The following is an 18,634-nucleotide window of genomic DNA, read 5'->3' as shown; positions in this document are numbered from 1 at the left end:
TACTTCTGAAAAAAGGTGGGATAGCAAAGATACGATAGACACATACTCGGGTCTAAACAATTACAATAACTGTATTTTATATTTATCATATATTCATCCAGACAGTTATAATGAGTGTTATCCTTTATTTATCCAAATATTGAATTTGTTAAATATTTGGATAAATAAAGGATAACACTCATTATAACCGTCTGGATGAATATATGATAAAGATACGATAGAGGAATTTAAATTCCTCCATGGTAAGCATGGAACCAGGGCCTGCTCAAAGGGTTGTGGCACCTTAGTACAACTTTTGCCTTTGGGCCTATCTTGTGGAATGAACTGCATAGATGTCGAGCATGGCCGCATATCAGAAAGAATCTGGTATTGTAGCTTAAATGTCATTGCTTTACCCAATTTAAGGAATTAAAGCTGACATTTCATTCTTTAAAAGCTGAATATAATTCTTGTGTATCTTTGTTGTCTAGTCAAGTTTATTTTTTCCAATTTGATTGGTTGTGGTCTTTTTTCACCACTTCCTTTAGTTGTTTTTTTTCCTAAGTCCTCCACTGGGCCAACCTTTGTCTTTTGCCTTCATCAAACTCTATCCCTCCCTGTCTTTCTAGTTTGCTATTGCCATCCTCTTCAATCACCCTTTCCCTACCCACATCTATCTTCCTTTGCCTCTCATCCTCTCACCAGCCCCAGCTCTTTCCCTGTCACTCATCCCCTCTCTACCACCAGTCCATTTCTTATATCTTACCTCTTGTCCTGGTTCTCATTCCCCTTTTACCTCCCCCATTTCCACTCTCTCTCACCTCCTCAAAGACCTGCCCTCCCCTCTCAATAGCTGCTAGGTCCTTTTTAACTAACTCCCAATTGATCTAAGTATTTCAGATTGTCTCCCCTCCCCATCTTTCTGCATTCATATTCACTGCCTTACTCATACCCTTCACCCAATCACTTAGTCCTCGTTGATCTGCTAATCCCTGCTCAATCTCTTAGCCCCTGGTATCTCTCACCTAATCCCTAAATTCCACCCAGTTGCCCTTCTTCGTCAGATCGGAAATAAGCAAATGTCATTTGCTTATTTCCGATCTGACGAAGAAGGGCAACCTTCAAAAGCTAATCAAGAAATGTATTAAGTTATGTCCAATAAAAAAGGTATCATCTTATTTTCTTTTCCATGTTTTATTTTGTTTGATTTCTATTGATAACCTTAAGAGTGGACTAACATGGCTACCACACTCCTCTGCCTTTCAGTAAGTAACCACAATATAACTGTACCCATTAATCAGACTGCACACTGCTACAAGCATAATCTTTAATGGGTAATGAGTCTCTGTTTACATCTGCTAAATTTAGTGATAGGTTAAAAAGTACATTTGACATTTATGTAATGTTTCATGTCCTGTATACAGTAAGGAAAAGATGAAAATTTTATACATAACATCAAACAACACGAAGCTTAGTTAAGCTATTCTTACAGCAGAAATCTAGCTACATCTCAAGACATGAGAGACAACTAATTTGTAACTGGTCCATAAAATCCATATGACAATGATGGTCAGACCAAATATCTGAGCGGTAGGCAATAACCAGCCTGACATTCATGGGCTGATGATCAGAAGCAAATGTGGGCGCTAGAGGCTATTAGCACCATACTAGTGCCCATACTTGCTATCGCCCCATGATCAGAGCCCCTGAGCATGTGAAACAACGTGCTCGACCACAAGTAGCATGCTAAACAGGGCTGTTAGCGTAAATAGCATGCAAATGCATGCTAAACATATTCCTTCCCAATGATCAGCGGGCAGTGTGCCAAACATTGGCGCGCTGCAAGTGGCAAACCCTACGCCAGCTCAGAGCTGGCGTTAGGGTTTGCAGAACATTAAGGAGGAATGGAGAGCCCTGTCCAGCATGTATTTGCATGCCTGCAGGCCCCACCATCCCCCGTGTCACCAGCTTGGGGTGTGGGGGTTTAGGGGGGCACTAAGCCACAGGGCCTTGTAGTTGCAGGGGAGTCTGGGGTCCCACGGACCTCCAGTCCCTGTGTTTGACAGGTCCGGACTTTTGACAGCATGCTCAGGCACAATCCCGCACTTTAACCTATGATCAGATAATAGCACGCATAAATTTGCATGCTATTACCTCTGATCATAGGGGCAGTAAAGCTCTGCACTGTTCCAGCACTGTTTTTAGAGCGCTGTTTGGAACAGTGCAGGGCTTTTGATCATCTGCCCATCAGTGGCACTTATTCTGGCAGCAGGTGCCCAAGGCTGTACCTGGCATTATCCAGATCATCTGAAATAACACTGGGGTATCACTACGTCCTGGTTTCAGAGTATATCTCTATATGTCACATAGAAACCGTTGTACATGTCTCACTTGTGCTAAGTGTTCACCTAATAAGAACGATGCATATTTAAATGTATAGGTGGTAAGGAAGGGCAGAAGTGCAATGTCTAAATAAGACATATTACCATTCCAGTAGACTCGCCTGAGTAATATGTATTTCACTGAGCACTTCTAATATTATTCAAACATGATGTGTTTGGGGTGGGGCTCACAGCATTATAAAAAATAAAAAAATAGAGATAAGTGAGAAATGTACAACGGTTTCTATGTGACATATAGAATTATCCAGATCATGCCAGGGCGGTCCAAGGGCACAACCAGGAGTTACCCAGAGACTGGTAATATTCAGTACCCATGTTCAGGTAACTATCTGGCTAAATTGGGACAGCAAAAAAGCTGTCCTAAGTTATCTGGGTAACTCCTCGCTCTGCCTGTTATACCTAGATATTCAGCAGCTGCCAATGTTTAAACAGATGCTGACCGCTACAGCTATAGGGCCAATTACCAGTGACATTAAGGCTACAATATCAGCACCACAATGCATATATCATTAGGGATAAATGGAACAGGTACAGTATTCAGAGACACGCCTACACAGGAATCTTTCTGCTTCATCTTCTGCCTTCTTTGCACGTGTTATATAGTCTGTGGCTATTGTTCTGGTTTAATGGCTCAAGTAAGCATCGGCAAGAAAAACGAACCCTCTAAAAATATATGGATCTTCTACAAAAGAAGGAATTCCTTCAAAATGTCACACAGTTAATTATAAATTAATTCCTCTAAAATAGCAATTCTATTCAATAGAAGACAAAAATATACATATCTTGTTTACAACAACATGATACAGATAAATCAGCTATACCGCAGTCTGTTACTTCTGCTAGGGCTGAACACTGGCTCCTTTTACCATTTCAGGACCTTCCTCCATATCAGACGCAAACATCAGTTCTGGGGGAAAAAGGGCAATTATTTAACATTTTCTCCACAAGCAAAGGAACACTTAGGGGCCCTTTTATTAAAGTTTACCACATGCTAATGGACATTAGCATGCACTACCTGCTTCACATCCTATTTTATAACATATGGGCCACGTGTCACTTAGCATGCACAAAGCTTTAATAAGAGGGCTCCTTAGTTCCTAATCTCCAAAACTCTGTCATCAGTGTCTATGCAGAAACAAAAATAGGTTGACAACTAAGGACCATAAGATCTATCTAGTCTACCCAATTTAGCTCCTGATGCAATGTCATAGATCCTGTTTTACATACAAAAAAGGGTTTCACTGCCATATAGGTATCTCAAAAATAGGTGCACAGAAAAAATGCGCCTGAGATGGAGTGGAAGTGGTGATGTGATTTTTGTGTATATTTTATTGAGGCTGGTTCTGGAAGCTTGTTTTATAAAGGCATATATGTGTTACATACCTTTATAACATAAGTTTAAAAATAAGCATCTTTTTGGACTTCTCACATAGGTGCCCTCTTACAAAATTAAGTTTCAGTAGACGGGAATATGAATCATTTACATGAAATAGGGTCCCTAATGCATACAGCTCAATAATGATATATGTAAGCCACATTTATCCAAGGACAAGCAGGACAGCAAGCATGGCTGATGTTATCTGATGGAGTCTGGCACAAGAAACTTCCCAGCTTCTTTTCCAGAAGCATTTGGAAGCCCCACCGGGAAGTCTGTTTTTTTTTTTCCTGTGGAGCAGTGAAGATGCTTGTCAGAGTCTCTCCTCACAATTTTTTTGCAGCTTGCGCCTCAAGCTTTTGTAGTCTTTGGCTCATTTTCCATGTGAGTGCTGCAAGGGACCAGTGTTCCCCATTTCCCTTTTAGTCTCCTTAGTGTTTTTGTCAGAAATTTTAGGTTTCTTTTCTTTTTCCATGGCTTATTGACCCACTTAGACCTGAGTGCTCTGGTCAGCACATAGTTCCGTTCTTGTTTTTTCTTCACCAATAAGCCGTTTGATGTTCCTTCAAAAACTCCCAGTGATTTTAAAATGTGCACTTGGTATACCAAGACCATATCGTGGAACCAATACCTATAGCTGGTGAATGGCATGCTTGAGGGCTGACCATAATCTTCTTCATATAAACTCTGTCACCAGATGTCCAAAAGAACCATCAAGAGTCAAGATCACTGCAGAAGTATTTTTGGAACCAAGAAGACCGGTCCATATAAGTTGGCATCAGAGGCACTGGTCCCTATGGCCCTCGGAGCTGCATCAGACACAGGGGATCCATTGACATCAAGCATCGGCATAATCCATAAGAGCCAAGCATCCATCACCAAGGATACATCAGGATTCAACACTGTCCTCATCGATGCCGAGGAACTTTGATGGAGTGAGTTGGGTGGAACCATGAAGCACTGTCATTGGTCCCCTTTGAGGCATGGCGCCAAGAGCACTGGGGCATCAGCATTGCTGACACCCAAGAAGCAAACTCATGGTGAGGGATTTTTTCCCTCCAAGAATTTGGCACCAGCGCAACAGGCTCCAATGAGCCAGGACCAGCCGTCTGATTCAACCCTGATACCTTCTACTGGTTAAGACTGAACTCACAATTTTGAGGAGGAAATTTGGATGAGTCTGCAAAGCCATCACCAAAATAAGACCTTCCAAGTTAAGTACTGAAAATTGTAAGTATCTAGTGGCTCAAAAGGAGGCTTTATCACCTGGATAAGTACAAACTGACTGTTGCATCAGGAATCTTGTTCCAAACAGCAGTAAAATGTGAATCTGTGGACTGATGCCCATGTTGCAGCTCTGCAAATCTCCTGAATGGAGGCTGACCTCAAGTGTGCTACCAACACAGCCATGGCTCAGACATTATGAGCTATGTCATGGCCCTCTAGAACAGTCCAGTTTGGGCATAAGAAAATACCAGCCAGTTGGATACAGTGCATTTGTTGATGGCTGTCCCCAACCTGTTAGGGTAAAATGAAATAAAAGCTAGGTGGACTGTCTAGGGAGTGATACAGTGGCAGGTGGCCCTAAGAACACTCCCTCACTGAGGCTGCAGTTTAGCTACCTTAGGGCAGGTGGTGCTAACATGAAATGTCAGAGGCTGAGTCAGAAGGGTGGGACTCAGGCTGGGAGGTGGTTAAATGCCTTAGAGTTGAGTAGCTCAGGGAAACCCCGAGGGCAGAGGTCTCTTGGAGGAAGACTGGGAGGGAAGGAATCCTTCCCAGGAGGTGGCTGGGCGTACCTGGGGGAGGCTCAGAAAAACAGAATGATCCTCAAGCTTATCTCCAGAGTCTAAGAGGGGAAGACTTTCAAGGTAGCAAGTTCCTGCATTTACTTGGAAGACTCTGTTGTTGTGTGTCCAGGCTGAAGTCATGCCTGTGGTGAACTGTGGTTGTATTGGACCAGTAACATTGTGCTTGGGGCATGACCGGAAGTCAACTCTAGTGAAACTGATTCCTTAGGGTCTGACAAGAACACTGACAGCACTGCACTGAGTTGTGATATAACAGGCTCTTATATAATTGAGTACAGTAATAAAGAATTCTTCTGTTTACTCTTACTCCTTGTTGCCTGTGTCTGTGAGTCCTGCAGTCAGCCACAAGTCACATTACCACATATGGGTTTTAGTCAACTCCAGATAGAAGGCCAAGGCTCTCTTGCAGTACAAGGTGTACAGTGAGCCCTTGCCAGGATGGGCATGTAGTTTGGGGAAAAATGTTGTGAGGACAACTGACTAAGATGGGAATTCCAACACAACTTTAGGAAGGCACTTAGGACGAATGCGCAGAACTACTCTGTTATAATGAAATCTTGTGTAAGGTGCATCAGCTACTACAGCCTGGAGCTTACTTATTCTGCATGCTGAAGTGACCATCACCAAGAACAACACCTTCCAGGTCAAAAACTTCAGATGGATTGTAAGCCACATTGAACCTGAATTCTGTTTGGCAGCGCTATAGAAATGCTAAGTAGTAGTAGTAGTACATAATGCGGGATATAAATGTCATTATAAATAAATAAACAAACTAAGTGGCTCAAATGGAATTTTCATGGGCTGGGTGAGAATGACATTGAGATCCCCATGACACTGTAGGAGGTTTGACAGGGGGCTTGAGTAACAGCAAACTCCCTCATGAGTCAACCAACTAGGCCCATTTCTGTACAGCCTCTATCATCTTCCACACCATGATGGGTAAGCACCATTTGCACTAAGGTGAACCTGAGTTGGTTTTGAAACCTGACTGACAAGTGTAGAAGGTACTGAAGCAGTTTTTGTGTAGGGCAGGAAAAAAGGTCTATGGCTTCTCTCACATCAGAAGGCAAGCTTCCTCCACTTAAGATTGTAGGACCTCTTAGTACAATCTTTCCTGGAAGCAAGCAGGACTTAGGAAAAACCCTCTTGCAGCTGGAGCGAATAACCACTACCCTCTTAACATTCAAACCATGAGGGCCAGGGGTTGGAGGCTGGGATGAAGAAGTGATCCCTTGTTCTGAGTGATGAGGGTCAGTTTCTACAGTTCTTTGGAGGCTAGCTGCAGAAGTAGAGAGAACCATATCTGCCTCAACCAATAGGGGGCAAGGAGATCATGATCCCCTTGTCCTGCTTGAGTTTCGCACAGCCCTCACTATGAGAATAGGAGGATACACATTAGAGAGTTGCATGGGGACAGAAATTTCATCCGTCCCCGCTGGACGTTCCTCCATTCCTGCCCAACCCCATTAAAAAAAAGTATCTACTTCTGAAGGTTATTTAGTTTTTATGGTGTTTTAATGAAAATACAAAGACAAACATCCGCCAAAACAGGCATAAAATCAATCCCCCCACCACCACCCGGTGGTCCAGCTTCTTTCCTCAGTCCCCTCCTGCCCTTCCCAATCCCTCAGCATAAAATCATTTTTTTTACCTGGTGACTACAGAGATATTTGTACAGTGAAGAAAGCCTCAGATATTTTGTGTAAATATCATTGAAAATGATTTTAACAACTGTAAGTGAAAAACTGCTGCAAGACAAAATTACTATAAATTGAGACACTGCATTGATTTAATAGGCTTATATTCACTGTTGGCTGCTTTGCAAAATCCAATCTGACTAATTACCTTTGATTGAATAAACCTGTTAAAGCAGTGAAGTGTCTTTAATTTATAGTAATTCTGTCCTGCACCAGCCCAGAGCATACAGTTAATCTGATTCTAGTGAAGATTAGCAGAACCATACATTGCACACTATTAAACATAATTATAGAATTTACATGCTCCACCCCAACTTTCCCCTTCTGCCAACTACTCATAATAGACTGCAGTGCAGAAGAGGGGGGATTCGGGAGAGGGAGGGAGGCATGGCTGTGGTAATTGTGCTACAGCAGCCTTTGTAATGCAGACCCTGCATTGCACAGGCTTGCTGCTGCACATGAGCACAGCCATGCCCTCCTCAATTCCCCCATTCCCTCCCCCTGCCTCTACAGAACACAGCTTATCTATGTGGCTGACCAACATTATTACATAATATTCTGTAAGCAAAATGGGAAACGGGCTATCAGTCTTGGAAGAAAAATACTGGCCAACTGATACATGTTTTTTTTAGTGCACCTGATATACTTCTGAGGCCTTCACATAGGCATGCAGCAGTTAACAAGTACAATTTTCTAGGTACTAGTACTGTCCCGGCTCACAATCTAAGCAATATATATTGTACCTCCCCACAGCTGAGAAGCCCCACTCATCTCCTTCCCCTGCCTCCTCTTCTGCAGTCTACTGGACTCTGCAATGCATTGTAAAGGCTCGCTGCAGCACACAAGCATAGCTGTGCTCCCCCCCAATCCATCCTCCACTTCTGCAGTTTACTCTGCAGAAGAGGAAGGGGGGAGAATGGCAGTGCTCGTGTGCTGCAGTGAGCCTTTGCAATACAGAATAGACTACTCTGCATTGCAAAACTTCGCCACAGCACACGAGCACAGCAATGCTCCCCCACCCCCAATTCCCTCCCCTCCCTGGTCTCCTCCGCAGTCTGCAATACCTACCTATAAACTCCTTTGATGCTCTTTTGTCTGCCTCCTGAGTCCGTTCCCGTACAGCTCTTTATCGTGCTTGTAGACAGCTCCAAGCATCCTACCACATGTATCTCCAACACTCAGCATCCACTACTTCCTGTGGACAGCTCCAGGCCACCCATTGCGTGAAGCTCCAACATTCCGAGTCCTCTACTTCTGTGCACAGCTCCAAGCTTCCTACTGCGTGCAGCTCTAAGATTCTGAGTCCTCTACTTCCTGTGCATAGCTCCAAGCCTCTGGAACTGGGAGGTCACCCAGTCACCACATGCACACACCTGTAGATCACACACCTATGTGTGTGCAGCTGTGCTGATCAGGGAGAAGGAGGCACCAGTGACCCTGACACAAGGAGTCCTGGAGGTATAGCCTGGTGTATTCTACACTTCTGCAGGAACCCCACAAGAACTGTGTCCATCCCCCAGGAGTCCTGTGGACCTGGGAGGGTTCCCACTAACCCTGTTCCCATGCAGCTCTTGAATACGCATACAGAAGACCTGTTCTCCAATGAAGGAGTCATATGATCCTAGCAGTACTGAGGGACCTTGTTGTTGACATGAATGGCAAAGAGATCCGCTGAAGGAATGCCCCATTTTTGGATGATCTCCTTGGCTGCACCCATGCTGAGGGACCACTCGTCAGGTTGCATCACTCTGCTCAGCCTGTCTGCCAGACTGTTGCATTTTCCAGCTAGGTAAGTGGCTCTGAGCAACATCCCGCTCCAGGAAGCCCAGGTCCACAATTCTAATGCTTACTATCACAAGAGGTACAAGCTTGTGCCTCCCTACTGGTTGATGTAGTGCATCGCAACCTGGCTAGCTATTTGAAATAGATTAATTTTGTATATCAGCCAATCTCTGAAAGCCTTTAGAGCATTCCATACTGTTCAAAGTTCCAGGAGGTTTATAAATAACTGGGTATCTTGGGAGGACCACTGACCCTTAGTGTGAAGCCCAACACCATGAGCTCTCCATCCCAGGTTGGACACATGCATTGTCACTGTCTTGTATGGAGGAGCAATTTGGAATGGAAGTCCATGAATCAAATTGGACTGAATTATCCACCACAAGAGAGACTCCTGCAGAGAAGGAATAATATTGACGATGTCTGCTACACTCGGTGGCCTGTGACCACTGGGAAGCTAAGGTCCACTGAGCAGTTCTCAAACAGAGAATAAGACATAGGTGTCTCATGGCCTAGCAATCTCAGCATCATTCTGGATCTGGTAGACCTGGGCTGCAATATATACAAGAATATCCGTATGCTGGTTTGGTAGAAAAGCCCGGCCCTGAAAAGTGTCTCTAATAGGGCTCCAGTGTAGCTACAACAAAGAATAGTTCTGAACATGGATTCCTGAGCCATGTCCCTGGATGTGCTCTTTAGCATCCAATCTTCCAGTTAGGGAAACACATGACCTCCCTGTCTGCATAGCGATGCTGTGACTACTACTAGATGTTTTGTAAAAACCTTAACAACTGATGTGAGGATATAAGGCAATATAATGTACTGGTAGTGGCACTTCCCTGCTCGAAACCTAAGATACTTTCTGTAACTGGGATGTATCTGAATGTGGGTATAAGCATCTTTTAAGTCCAGAGAGTATAGCTAACATTGTACCTGAATCATGGGAAGTAAGGTGCCTCAGGTAACCATCCTGAACTTTTCTTTGGACAGATACTTGTTCAGGGCCATTAGTTCTAGGATAGGATGGAATGGAATCCCCCCCCACACACACACACATCTTTTTAGGTACCAGGAAACACTTGCAGTAAAATCCTTTCCCCTATTCCCTTGGTGGAAGGAGCTTGACTGCATTGGCCTGCAAAAGGGATGAGAGCTCCTGAGAAAGTTGTTCGTGGTGGTGAGAGCTTAGTTTTGACACTCTCTGGAGCAACTTGGAGGAGGTTTTCACCAATGAAGTGCATAGTCCATCCGGACAAGTTTGAGGACCCACTGATCTGAAGTTGTAAGGGGCACCTTTCTTGGAAAAAATTCAGCCTCCCGGTAGACTTTCTAGAATGGTAGGAGCCAGATATAAACTCATTCCTTGCTTTGACTGGGAAGCTGCCAGGAACTTTTGAGCTTCTTGATACCTCTATGCTGACTGGGAAGGGCTCAAGGCATGAGGGCCCCTACACCTTTTAGAATAGTAGGGTCTCCTGTGGCTGGTACCCAAAATCTTCCTGGAAGAGGACAGTGGAGTGAGAGCAGGGTAGGAAAGCGACTTGATCTTATCAGTTCATTTCTTATTAAAGTCTGCGACCTCCTCCATCTTGTCACCCAAAAGGTTATCTCCCTGGTAAGGTATGTCCGCCAGCTGCTCCTGAACCACCAGTTCCAGGTCAGAGACATGCACCAAGCAAGTTTGTGCAATACCCACAGCAGAAGTCCTAGACAACATATCAAAAGCACTATAGGCTGCCCGGGCCATGTGCTTCTGACACTCCTGTTGCTTGGCTATTACTTCGCAGAGTTCTGCAGCCTTCTTAAGTGTTTGCAAATTCCACCATACTGTTGACCAAGAACTTCAAAGTACATGGTCATGAAGAGCTTGGTAGGGATAAGTGTGGGAGGACAACATAGCATTCTGATAAACTTTCCACCCTTTTAAGTCCCAGGTTCAAGCATCCCTCCATGGGGGTTGCTGAGGAGTAAGATTTGGCACTCTTGGCTCTTTTGAGCGGGACTCAAAGACCAAAGAGTGGTGTATCAGCTGAAGTTTTTTGGATCCAGAAGCCTTTTGAACTCTATTGTCAGCCTTCTTGTGTATGGGCTCCACAGAGAAGGGGGTCTCCACAATCTCATATGAATAGCCTTGAGGATGCTGTGAACGGGCATTGTCGCAGTTTCCTTAGGTGGGGCCTCAAAGATGATGATGTCCAACATTTCAGCCCTGAGCTCATCCTGAACCTCCAACTTAAACGGGATGATTTCCGCCATCTCCCTTACAAAATTGGCAAAGGAGAGCTCCTCAGGAGGAGACTTTCTCCTTTCATGTGGTGGGGAAGAATCTGATGGAAATTCCAGGGATCTCCCCTCTGAGAGATTCTCTAGTTCCTCCTCAGATGCCCAGGAGTGGTCTGACTCAGACTCAGGGTAGTAGCCCTCTGTCTGAGTCTGCACTGGCCTTGAACTGCTAGCTCAGTGGGCAGGCTCAGTGTGAGTGCCAAGACATGGTAGAGGACCTGGACCTCATGGAAGCTTTCTCCTCTGAGGGGCTGGACACTGACAGGGCCTCAGTTGGCATTGACCTCAACCCCCATTTGGGCATCAGTGTCGGTGCATGGCCAAGAGTAAGTGCATGGGCCTCCACGATTGGCTGGACCGACATTGGGTCAGACCCCAACACCCTTGATGCCTCAGCATCGCTTCGGGTGAAAAGTTGCCTCAGTATCTCCTGCATCATGGCCCGGATCTGCTCCTCCATGACAAGCACTGGCAAAGGCAGGGGCTCAGTCAACATGGTCAAGTCCACAGGAGGTATCAGGGCTGAATCAGAAGACACCAATGCCAATTCCCTGGAGGGAAAGCGGCTCTCACGGCACGGGCATTTCTCAGGTATCGGCAACACTGATGCCTTCAGTGTTCCTGGCGCCATGCTTCAAGGGTGACTGAATTCAATGCCTCTTAGCCTACACCTTACACATCAGATCAGGATCTCTTGGCACAAATGAGGATGATGTTGAATCCTTACAAGTCCTAGATGCTGGATCCGAGGGGGCTCAGTTCCAGTGGGTGCTACCGACACTCAATGCTGAAGCAGGCGGAGACCTCCTCGATGCAGACATACCCCAGTGTCCGATGCAGTTCCCAGGGCCATGCCAGACTTCTCGGCATCAAAAATAGCTTTGTGCTGCTCTGAACTGTTAAGGATCCTTTTCGCCATCTGTTGACAGAGATGACAGGAGAGCTTCAGGGATATGCCCCAGGCATGGCAAGCATCAATTATGAGGATCAGTCCTCGAAATAGTCGTCACACCTGGTGCACTGCTTAAAACCACTGGGCATTTTCTGGGACACATCATGGAAGATAGCTGGAATCAAATGGCTCAATGATTGAAAAATGTAGGAAAAAAGATCACTCTGACCGAAGCACTCAGGCCAAAGAAGGCCACAGAGCAGTGAAAAAATAAAGGAAACCAGAAGGGCTGAAAAAAATCTAAGAAAAGTTAAAAAGGGCAGAGAATGGTCCTACACATCACTTACAAAAGAATAGGAGACCAAAGTGTAAGTTAAAACAGCCACAGATGAGTCGTGACTGGAGAGGCTCTGTGAAGCGTCTTCTCAGCTCTGCGGAAAAGATGAGACTGGTTGGTTCTGTGCAGTCATAGTAGGTGGGAAGACACATGCACTTGCGCAGTAGGACTCTCAAACGCTTCCCGCACTGGGCTTCATCAGATGACATCACCCATACTGTATGTGTTAATAACACTGTCCTGCTTGTTCTTGGAAAAAGAGCTCCTTCTCAGGCAATCAGAAAATGGGGAACAGGAAACTTTAAAAAATTGATTTTAATGGCTCCAACACAAACTAATGGCATAAAAACTTTAAAATACAGTATAAAGCAGAGGTGGAAACCCTTTGTGGACGGTGGACTGCATTTCCAATCACGAGGTTCTTGGCACACTGCATTATGGAAACAACTGTTTCTAGGCGGTGGGCAGCGAAACTGAAAGCAGGGACAGCAGTAGTAGATGGGCACAGCAGCTGTTTTAAGAGGTCTTACCGTGGACTAGATTACAAAATTGAGAATTATGTTGCATATGTTCCATGATTCCCCACTTTTGTTTTAAAGCTTGGGAGAAGCTCTGAAAACTCATCAAAAGACAGGCCACATGCATCTCTGAGCATACTTTACTTTGACTGGCTTATTTTTTTATTTATGACATTTATATCCCATAGCTTGTTTATTTTATTTATGACATTTATATCCCACATCTCAAATAGGATTCAAATTCAATGTGGATCACAATATAATAAATGTAGAACTGACAAAGCGTTCTGATTACATAGAACAAAGTAGACATATAAACAAATACAAAATATCTAATAATAGCATAACATAAAGTCCAGATCATATAACATGTTTGTAATACATGGGATAGAATGTGAATACGGACAAAGTTGTTGTTATTGCAATTTATTTAGAGGGTTAATTATTTCTATTGTTAGACAGCGGTCTTATCAAGTGAGTTTTCAATAGTTTATGAAATATGAGATAGTCTTCAGTTGATGGAGTTGCTTGGGCAAAGAGTGTAATTCAAGTAAGTCTCTGGAGGATTTCTTAGCATTACATGTTGATAGATCTACAGGGGGTCCTTTTACTAAGGTGCGCTGAAAAATGGCCTGCGGTAGTGTAGGCGCGGTTTTGGGTGCGCACAGATCCATTTTTCAGTGCGCCTGCAAAAAATGCCTTTTTAAATTTTTGCCAAAAATGGATGCACAGCAAAATAAAAATTGGCAAGCATCCATTTTGGGTCTGAGACCTTACTGCTAGCGGTAAGGTCTCACGCATTAACCGGGCGGTAATGACCTATGCGCATCAAATGACACGGTGAACGTGGCCGAAAAAAATATTTTTCAGAGGTGCATATCGAATGTGCGCCAAAGATGAAATTAGCGCAAGAACCACGCGGTAGCAGGGTGGTAACTCCAAATTGGCATGCGTCGGGTGCACAGAGACGCTTACGCGACTTATTAAAAGGGTCCCTAAGATTCTGCATGTAAGATGGGGATGGACCATAGATTATTTGGTGGGTGAATGCACATAACTTGAAAGTAATGGGTGAACTTATAGGTAGCCAGTGTAGTTTGAGTAAAAGAGGGATCGCTTTGGACTATCAAGTAGCTTAAGCACAAGACAAGCTGCTATGTTTTGAGCAGTTTGTAATTTTCTGATTACCTGCAACGGTTTGTCTGTTAAGCTTCAGTTTGAAATTGTTTGCCTATGATTCCATTAGGTCTAGGCCTGATTTTATAATAATTAAGATTTCTTCAATATCATTGTCAAAAGTGACATAGATTTGAATTGTAAAACAATGTAACTAAGCTCCATACCTTCACTGTGATCAAGCTCTGGTCTGAAGGACAAGAAAAGCCAGGAAAGTCCCACAAAAAGAGCTACAACCAAGTTGACCACAATCCAGGGCTGCAGAATCTGATTCTCCGAACCTACCATCCTAAACAAAGAATAAAACAGAAGATCCAACACTGTAAAATATGAATCAAATAAATAATATGAATCAAACTCATAGTTTCAGGTGATCAGGAATGTCTCTTATTACTATAAGAAATATTTTCATATTTAGAAGAAGGACTTATAAAATGAAATGCAACAGAATGATCAATGACATACCAGGTTTTATAGGTGTCCTATAAAGGATTTCATACCAGTAGAGCAGAGGTTCTAATCCAGTCCTCAGGACACACTCAGACAGTTGGGTTTTCAAGATACTCAAAATCAAGTACAGCATTCAAAACCATTCCCCTTGACATGTTCTTTTGCCCTCTCCTTATACAATAAGATACACTCTTACTGAGATTATTTTAGTTTTGTAACGTGTATGATGATTTTGTTTTATATTTTTGGAATTAGTTACATTACTTATGACTTCTTATTGTTTTACTATGATGTTTATTTGATGTAGAATTTTGCCAGGGGTTATTTTGGACAGGCAAACTGAAATAATAAATAATTATTTTGCAAATTCACCTTGACATGTAAATAATGTTGTTTGCAACACATCATGCAATTTAAAGGGTGGAATTTCTAAGGTTACCATTTTTTGCTTTATTTTTATTTGAAGACCTATTGAAAATAAATGTTTACAGTAGCAACAGCAAATGCTGAGTATAAGCACCACCTTCTTATTTATACAAGTAGGCTACAAATGTACTGTATACGTTTTCTCTTACAGAGTTAGAAGTTCACAGCCCCACCATGATGACTCTGACACGCTTAGCAGGATACAGCAATGGTTTTCTACTGCCTTCTGCACCTTATAGAAGTGCTTCTCAGTCGTTTCCTGAAGCCACACTTAGCCAGTTGGATTTTCAGGCACACCACAAGGAATATGCATGATATAACTTTCTATATTTCAAAGACTTACAGCATCCAGTCTTCCACAGTGGCCTCCCACTGAGGTACTAGCCAGGCTCAACTCTTACTTAGCTTCTGAGGAGTTCAAGCTCTTAAGAGGGCTATGTTGCTGGGGGTAATGTACAGAGGTCTTACACATGAGTGACAGTTTTCAGAGCCAGTTAACTGAGTAAATTTACCTTGCTAAGAATTGCGTTTTTCAAGGAGCGAGGGGAGTCTTAAATAAAAACCCAAAACAAAAACTCAATGAGGATCAATTAAGGGGAGATGAGATGCAAAAAAAAGTTATTGAAGTAAAAATAAAACCTGAAGGGTTTATTGATCCAGGCATTCAAATTAAGATTTTATGTAAATAGATGTGATGCTTTCATAAATTTAAAAAAAAAATCCATAAAAGACCTGACATGGCCATGTTTCAGGTATCTCTCCACACTCGTCCTTCCCTACTCCCCTTCCCGTGCGCTCTGATCCATGGATAAATCCTTCTTATCTGTTCCCTTCTCCACTATTGCCAACTCCAGACTTCACTCCTTCTGTCTCGCTGTGCCCTATGCCTGGAATAGACTTCCTGAGCCCCTACGTCTTGCCCCATCCTTGACCATCTTTAAATCTAGATTGAAAACCCACTTCAACATTGCTTTTGACTTGTAACCACTTATACCTCTCGCTTGTACCTACCCTCCTCTCCTCTTGCCTCTACACATTAGTTGATTTGCTTGCTTTATTATTATTGTCTATTAGATTGTAAGCTCTTTGAGCAGGGACTTTCTTCTATGTTTGTGCAGCGCTGCGTACGCTCTGTAGCGCTATATAGATGCTAAATAGTAGTAGTAGTAGTAGTAGTAGTGCTATAAAGATACACTGATGCACCTACTGTAACTGAATTTCACTTTTTTTTTTTTACAGCACAGTACCAAAGAGCTCAGTTTTGCATTTAGAAAGAAAAAAAAAAGCCCACATTATTTGTATGAAATTATACTATCTTGGTCCTTGTTTTTATGAGATTACACCATCTAAGAAGGTTCATACTTGAGTAGTGCTTCAAGAGGAGACCCTTCAGTAATTTTCCTACTGCCTGCATTGCTGAAACGTTCACAGCTGCAGGAATTTGCACCTACTTTTACTCTGGGTACTTATCTTGACTCCACTTGCACCCTATCCAGCTTATAATTGAAAAAGAAAAACGCCTATATTGCGACCCAAATCGGGAGCTAGACGTTTATCTCACAAAAACGAATAAAGCGGTATAATCGAAAGCCGAATTTGGACGTTTTCAACTGCACTCCGTCGCGGATGCGGACAAAGTTGATGGGGGTGTGTCGAAGGCGTGGTGAAGGCGGAACTGGGGCGTGGTTATCAGCCGATCAGAGATGGGCGCTTTCGCCGATAATGGAAGAAAAATATGCGTTTGTAGCTAGAATTTAGGGCACTTTTCCTGGACCCTGTTTTTCCACGAATAAGGCCCCAAAAAGTGCCCTAAATGACCAGATGACCACTGGAGGGAATCGGGGATGACCTCCCCTGACTCCCCCAGTGGTCACAAACCCCCTCCCACCACAAAATATGCCGTTTCACAACTTTTTATTTGCACCCTCAAATGTCATACCCACCTCCCTGGCAGCAGTATGCAGGTCACTGGAGCAGTTATTAGGGGGTGCAGTGGACTTCAGGCAGGTGGACCCAGGCCCACCCCCCCCCCCCCCCACCTGTTACACTTGTGCTGGTAAATGGGAGCCCTCCAAACCGCCCCCCAAACCCACTGTACCCACATGTAGGTGCCCCCCTTCACCCCTTAGGGCTATAATAATGGTGTAGGCTTCTGGGCAGTGGGTTTTGAGGGGGATTTGGGGGGCTCAACACAAAAGGGAAGGGTGCTATGCACCTGGGAGCTCTTTTACCTTTTTTTTGTTTTTGTAAAAGTGCCCCCTAGGGTGCCCGGTTGGTGTCCTGGCATGTGAGGGGGACCAGTGCACTACGAATCTACTACTACTACTACTACTTAGCATTTCGATAGCGCTACTAGGGTTATGCAGCACTGTACAAGTTAAAACATGGGGAAGGACAGTCCCTGCTCAAGAGAGCTTACAATCTAAAGGTAACAAACTATGTAGTCAGTGTAGTCAGTGTATCATGAATGGGGAAGGTGGTTAGGCGCCAAAAGCAAGGGAGAAGAGATGGGTTTTGAGTAAGGACTTAAAGATGGGCAGGGAGGGCGCAGGGCGTATGGGCTCGGGGAGTCTGTTCCAGGCATAAGGTGATGCGAGGCAGAAGGGACGGAGTCTGGAGTTAGCGGTGGTGGAGAAGGGTACAGATAGGAGTGATTTGTCCTGAGAGCGGAGGTTACGGGTGGGGATATAGGGGGAGAGGAGGGTAGAGAGGTAATGGGGGGCTGCAGATTGAGTGCATTTGAAGGTCGTTAGGAGACGCTTGAACTGAATACGGTAGTGAATCGGGAGCCAGTGAAGCGACTTGAGGAGAGGGGTGATATGAGAGTATCGGTTCATGCGGTAGATAAGACGTGCAGCGGAATTTTGGACAGATTGAAGGGGGGATAGGTGGCTAAGCGGGAGACCAGCAAGGAGAAGGTTGCAATAGTCAAGACGAGAGGTAACGAGTGAGTGGACGAGGGTTCGGGTGGTCTGTTCAGAGAGGAATGGGCGGATTTTGCTAATATTATAGAGGAAGAAGCGACAGGTCTTAGCTGTCTGCTGGATATGGGCAGAGGAGAGGGAGGAGTCGAAAATGACTCCGAAACTGCGGGCTGACGAGACGGGGAGGATGAGGGCGTTGTCAACAGAGACAGAGAGTGGGGGAAAAGGAGAGGAGGGTTTGGGTGGGAAGACAAGGAGCTCAGTCTTTGCCATGTTCAGTTTCAGGTGACGGTTGGACATCCAGGCGGCGATATCTGAGAGGCAGGCCGAGACTTTGGCCTGGGTTTCGACTGTGATGTCGGGAGTGGAGAGGTAGAGCTGGGTGTCATCAGCATAGAGATGGTACTGGAAACCATGTGATGAGATCAGTGAGCCCAGGGAAGAGGTGTATATTGAGAAAAGAAGCGGTCAAAGGACAGATCCTTGGGGAACCCCAACAGAGAGCGGGACGGGGGTGAAAGAAGAGCCATTAGAAAATACTCTGAAGGTGCGTTGGGAAAGATACGAGGAGAACCAGGAGAGGAC

General features: G+C 44.3%; 1 protein-coding gene across 1 annotated transcript in view; it reads right to left on the bottom strand.

Annotated features, from left to right (window-relative positions):
* Positions 1 to 1,722: 1,722 nt before the first annotated feature.
* Positions 1,723 to 18,634, bottom strand: part of TMEM237 (transmembrane protein 237) — an 80,628-nt gene continuing 63,716 nt past the window's right edge. Inside the window, exons 12-13 of the mRNA XM_030210114.1 lie at positions 14,417 to 14,538; positions 1,723 to 3,288 (exon numbers count right to left, since the gene is read on the bottom strand). Of these exons, the coding sequence (XP_030065974.1) occupies positions 3,221 to 3,288; positions 14,417 to 14,538 (190 nt within the window). The 3' untranslated portion in view covers positions 1,723 to 3,220. The remainder of the gene's footprint in view (positions 3,289 to 14,416; positions 14,539 to 18,634) is intronic.

Source organism: Microcaecilia unicolor, chromosome 7 (assembly GCF_901765095.1).
Source record: "Microcaecilia unicolor chromosome 7, aMicUni1.1, whole genome shotgun sequence".
Lineage (NCBI taxonomy): Eukaryota > Metazoa > Chordata > Amphibia > Gymnophiona > Siphonopidae > Microcaecilia > Microcaecilia unicolor.
Note: the sequence above shows the minus strand (reverse complement) of the source record. Positions and strands in the feature narration are given on the sequence as shown.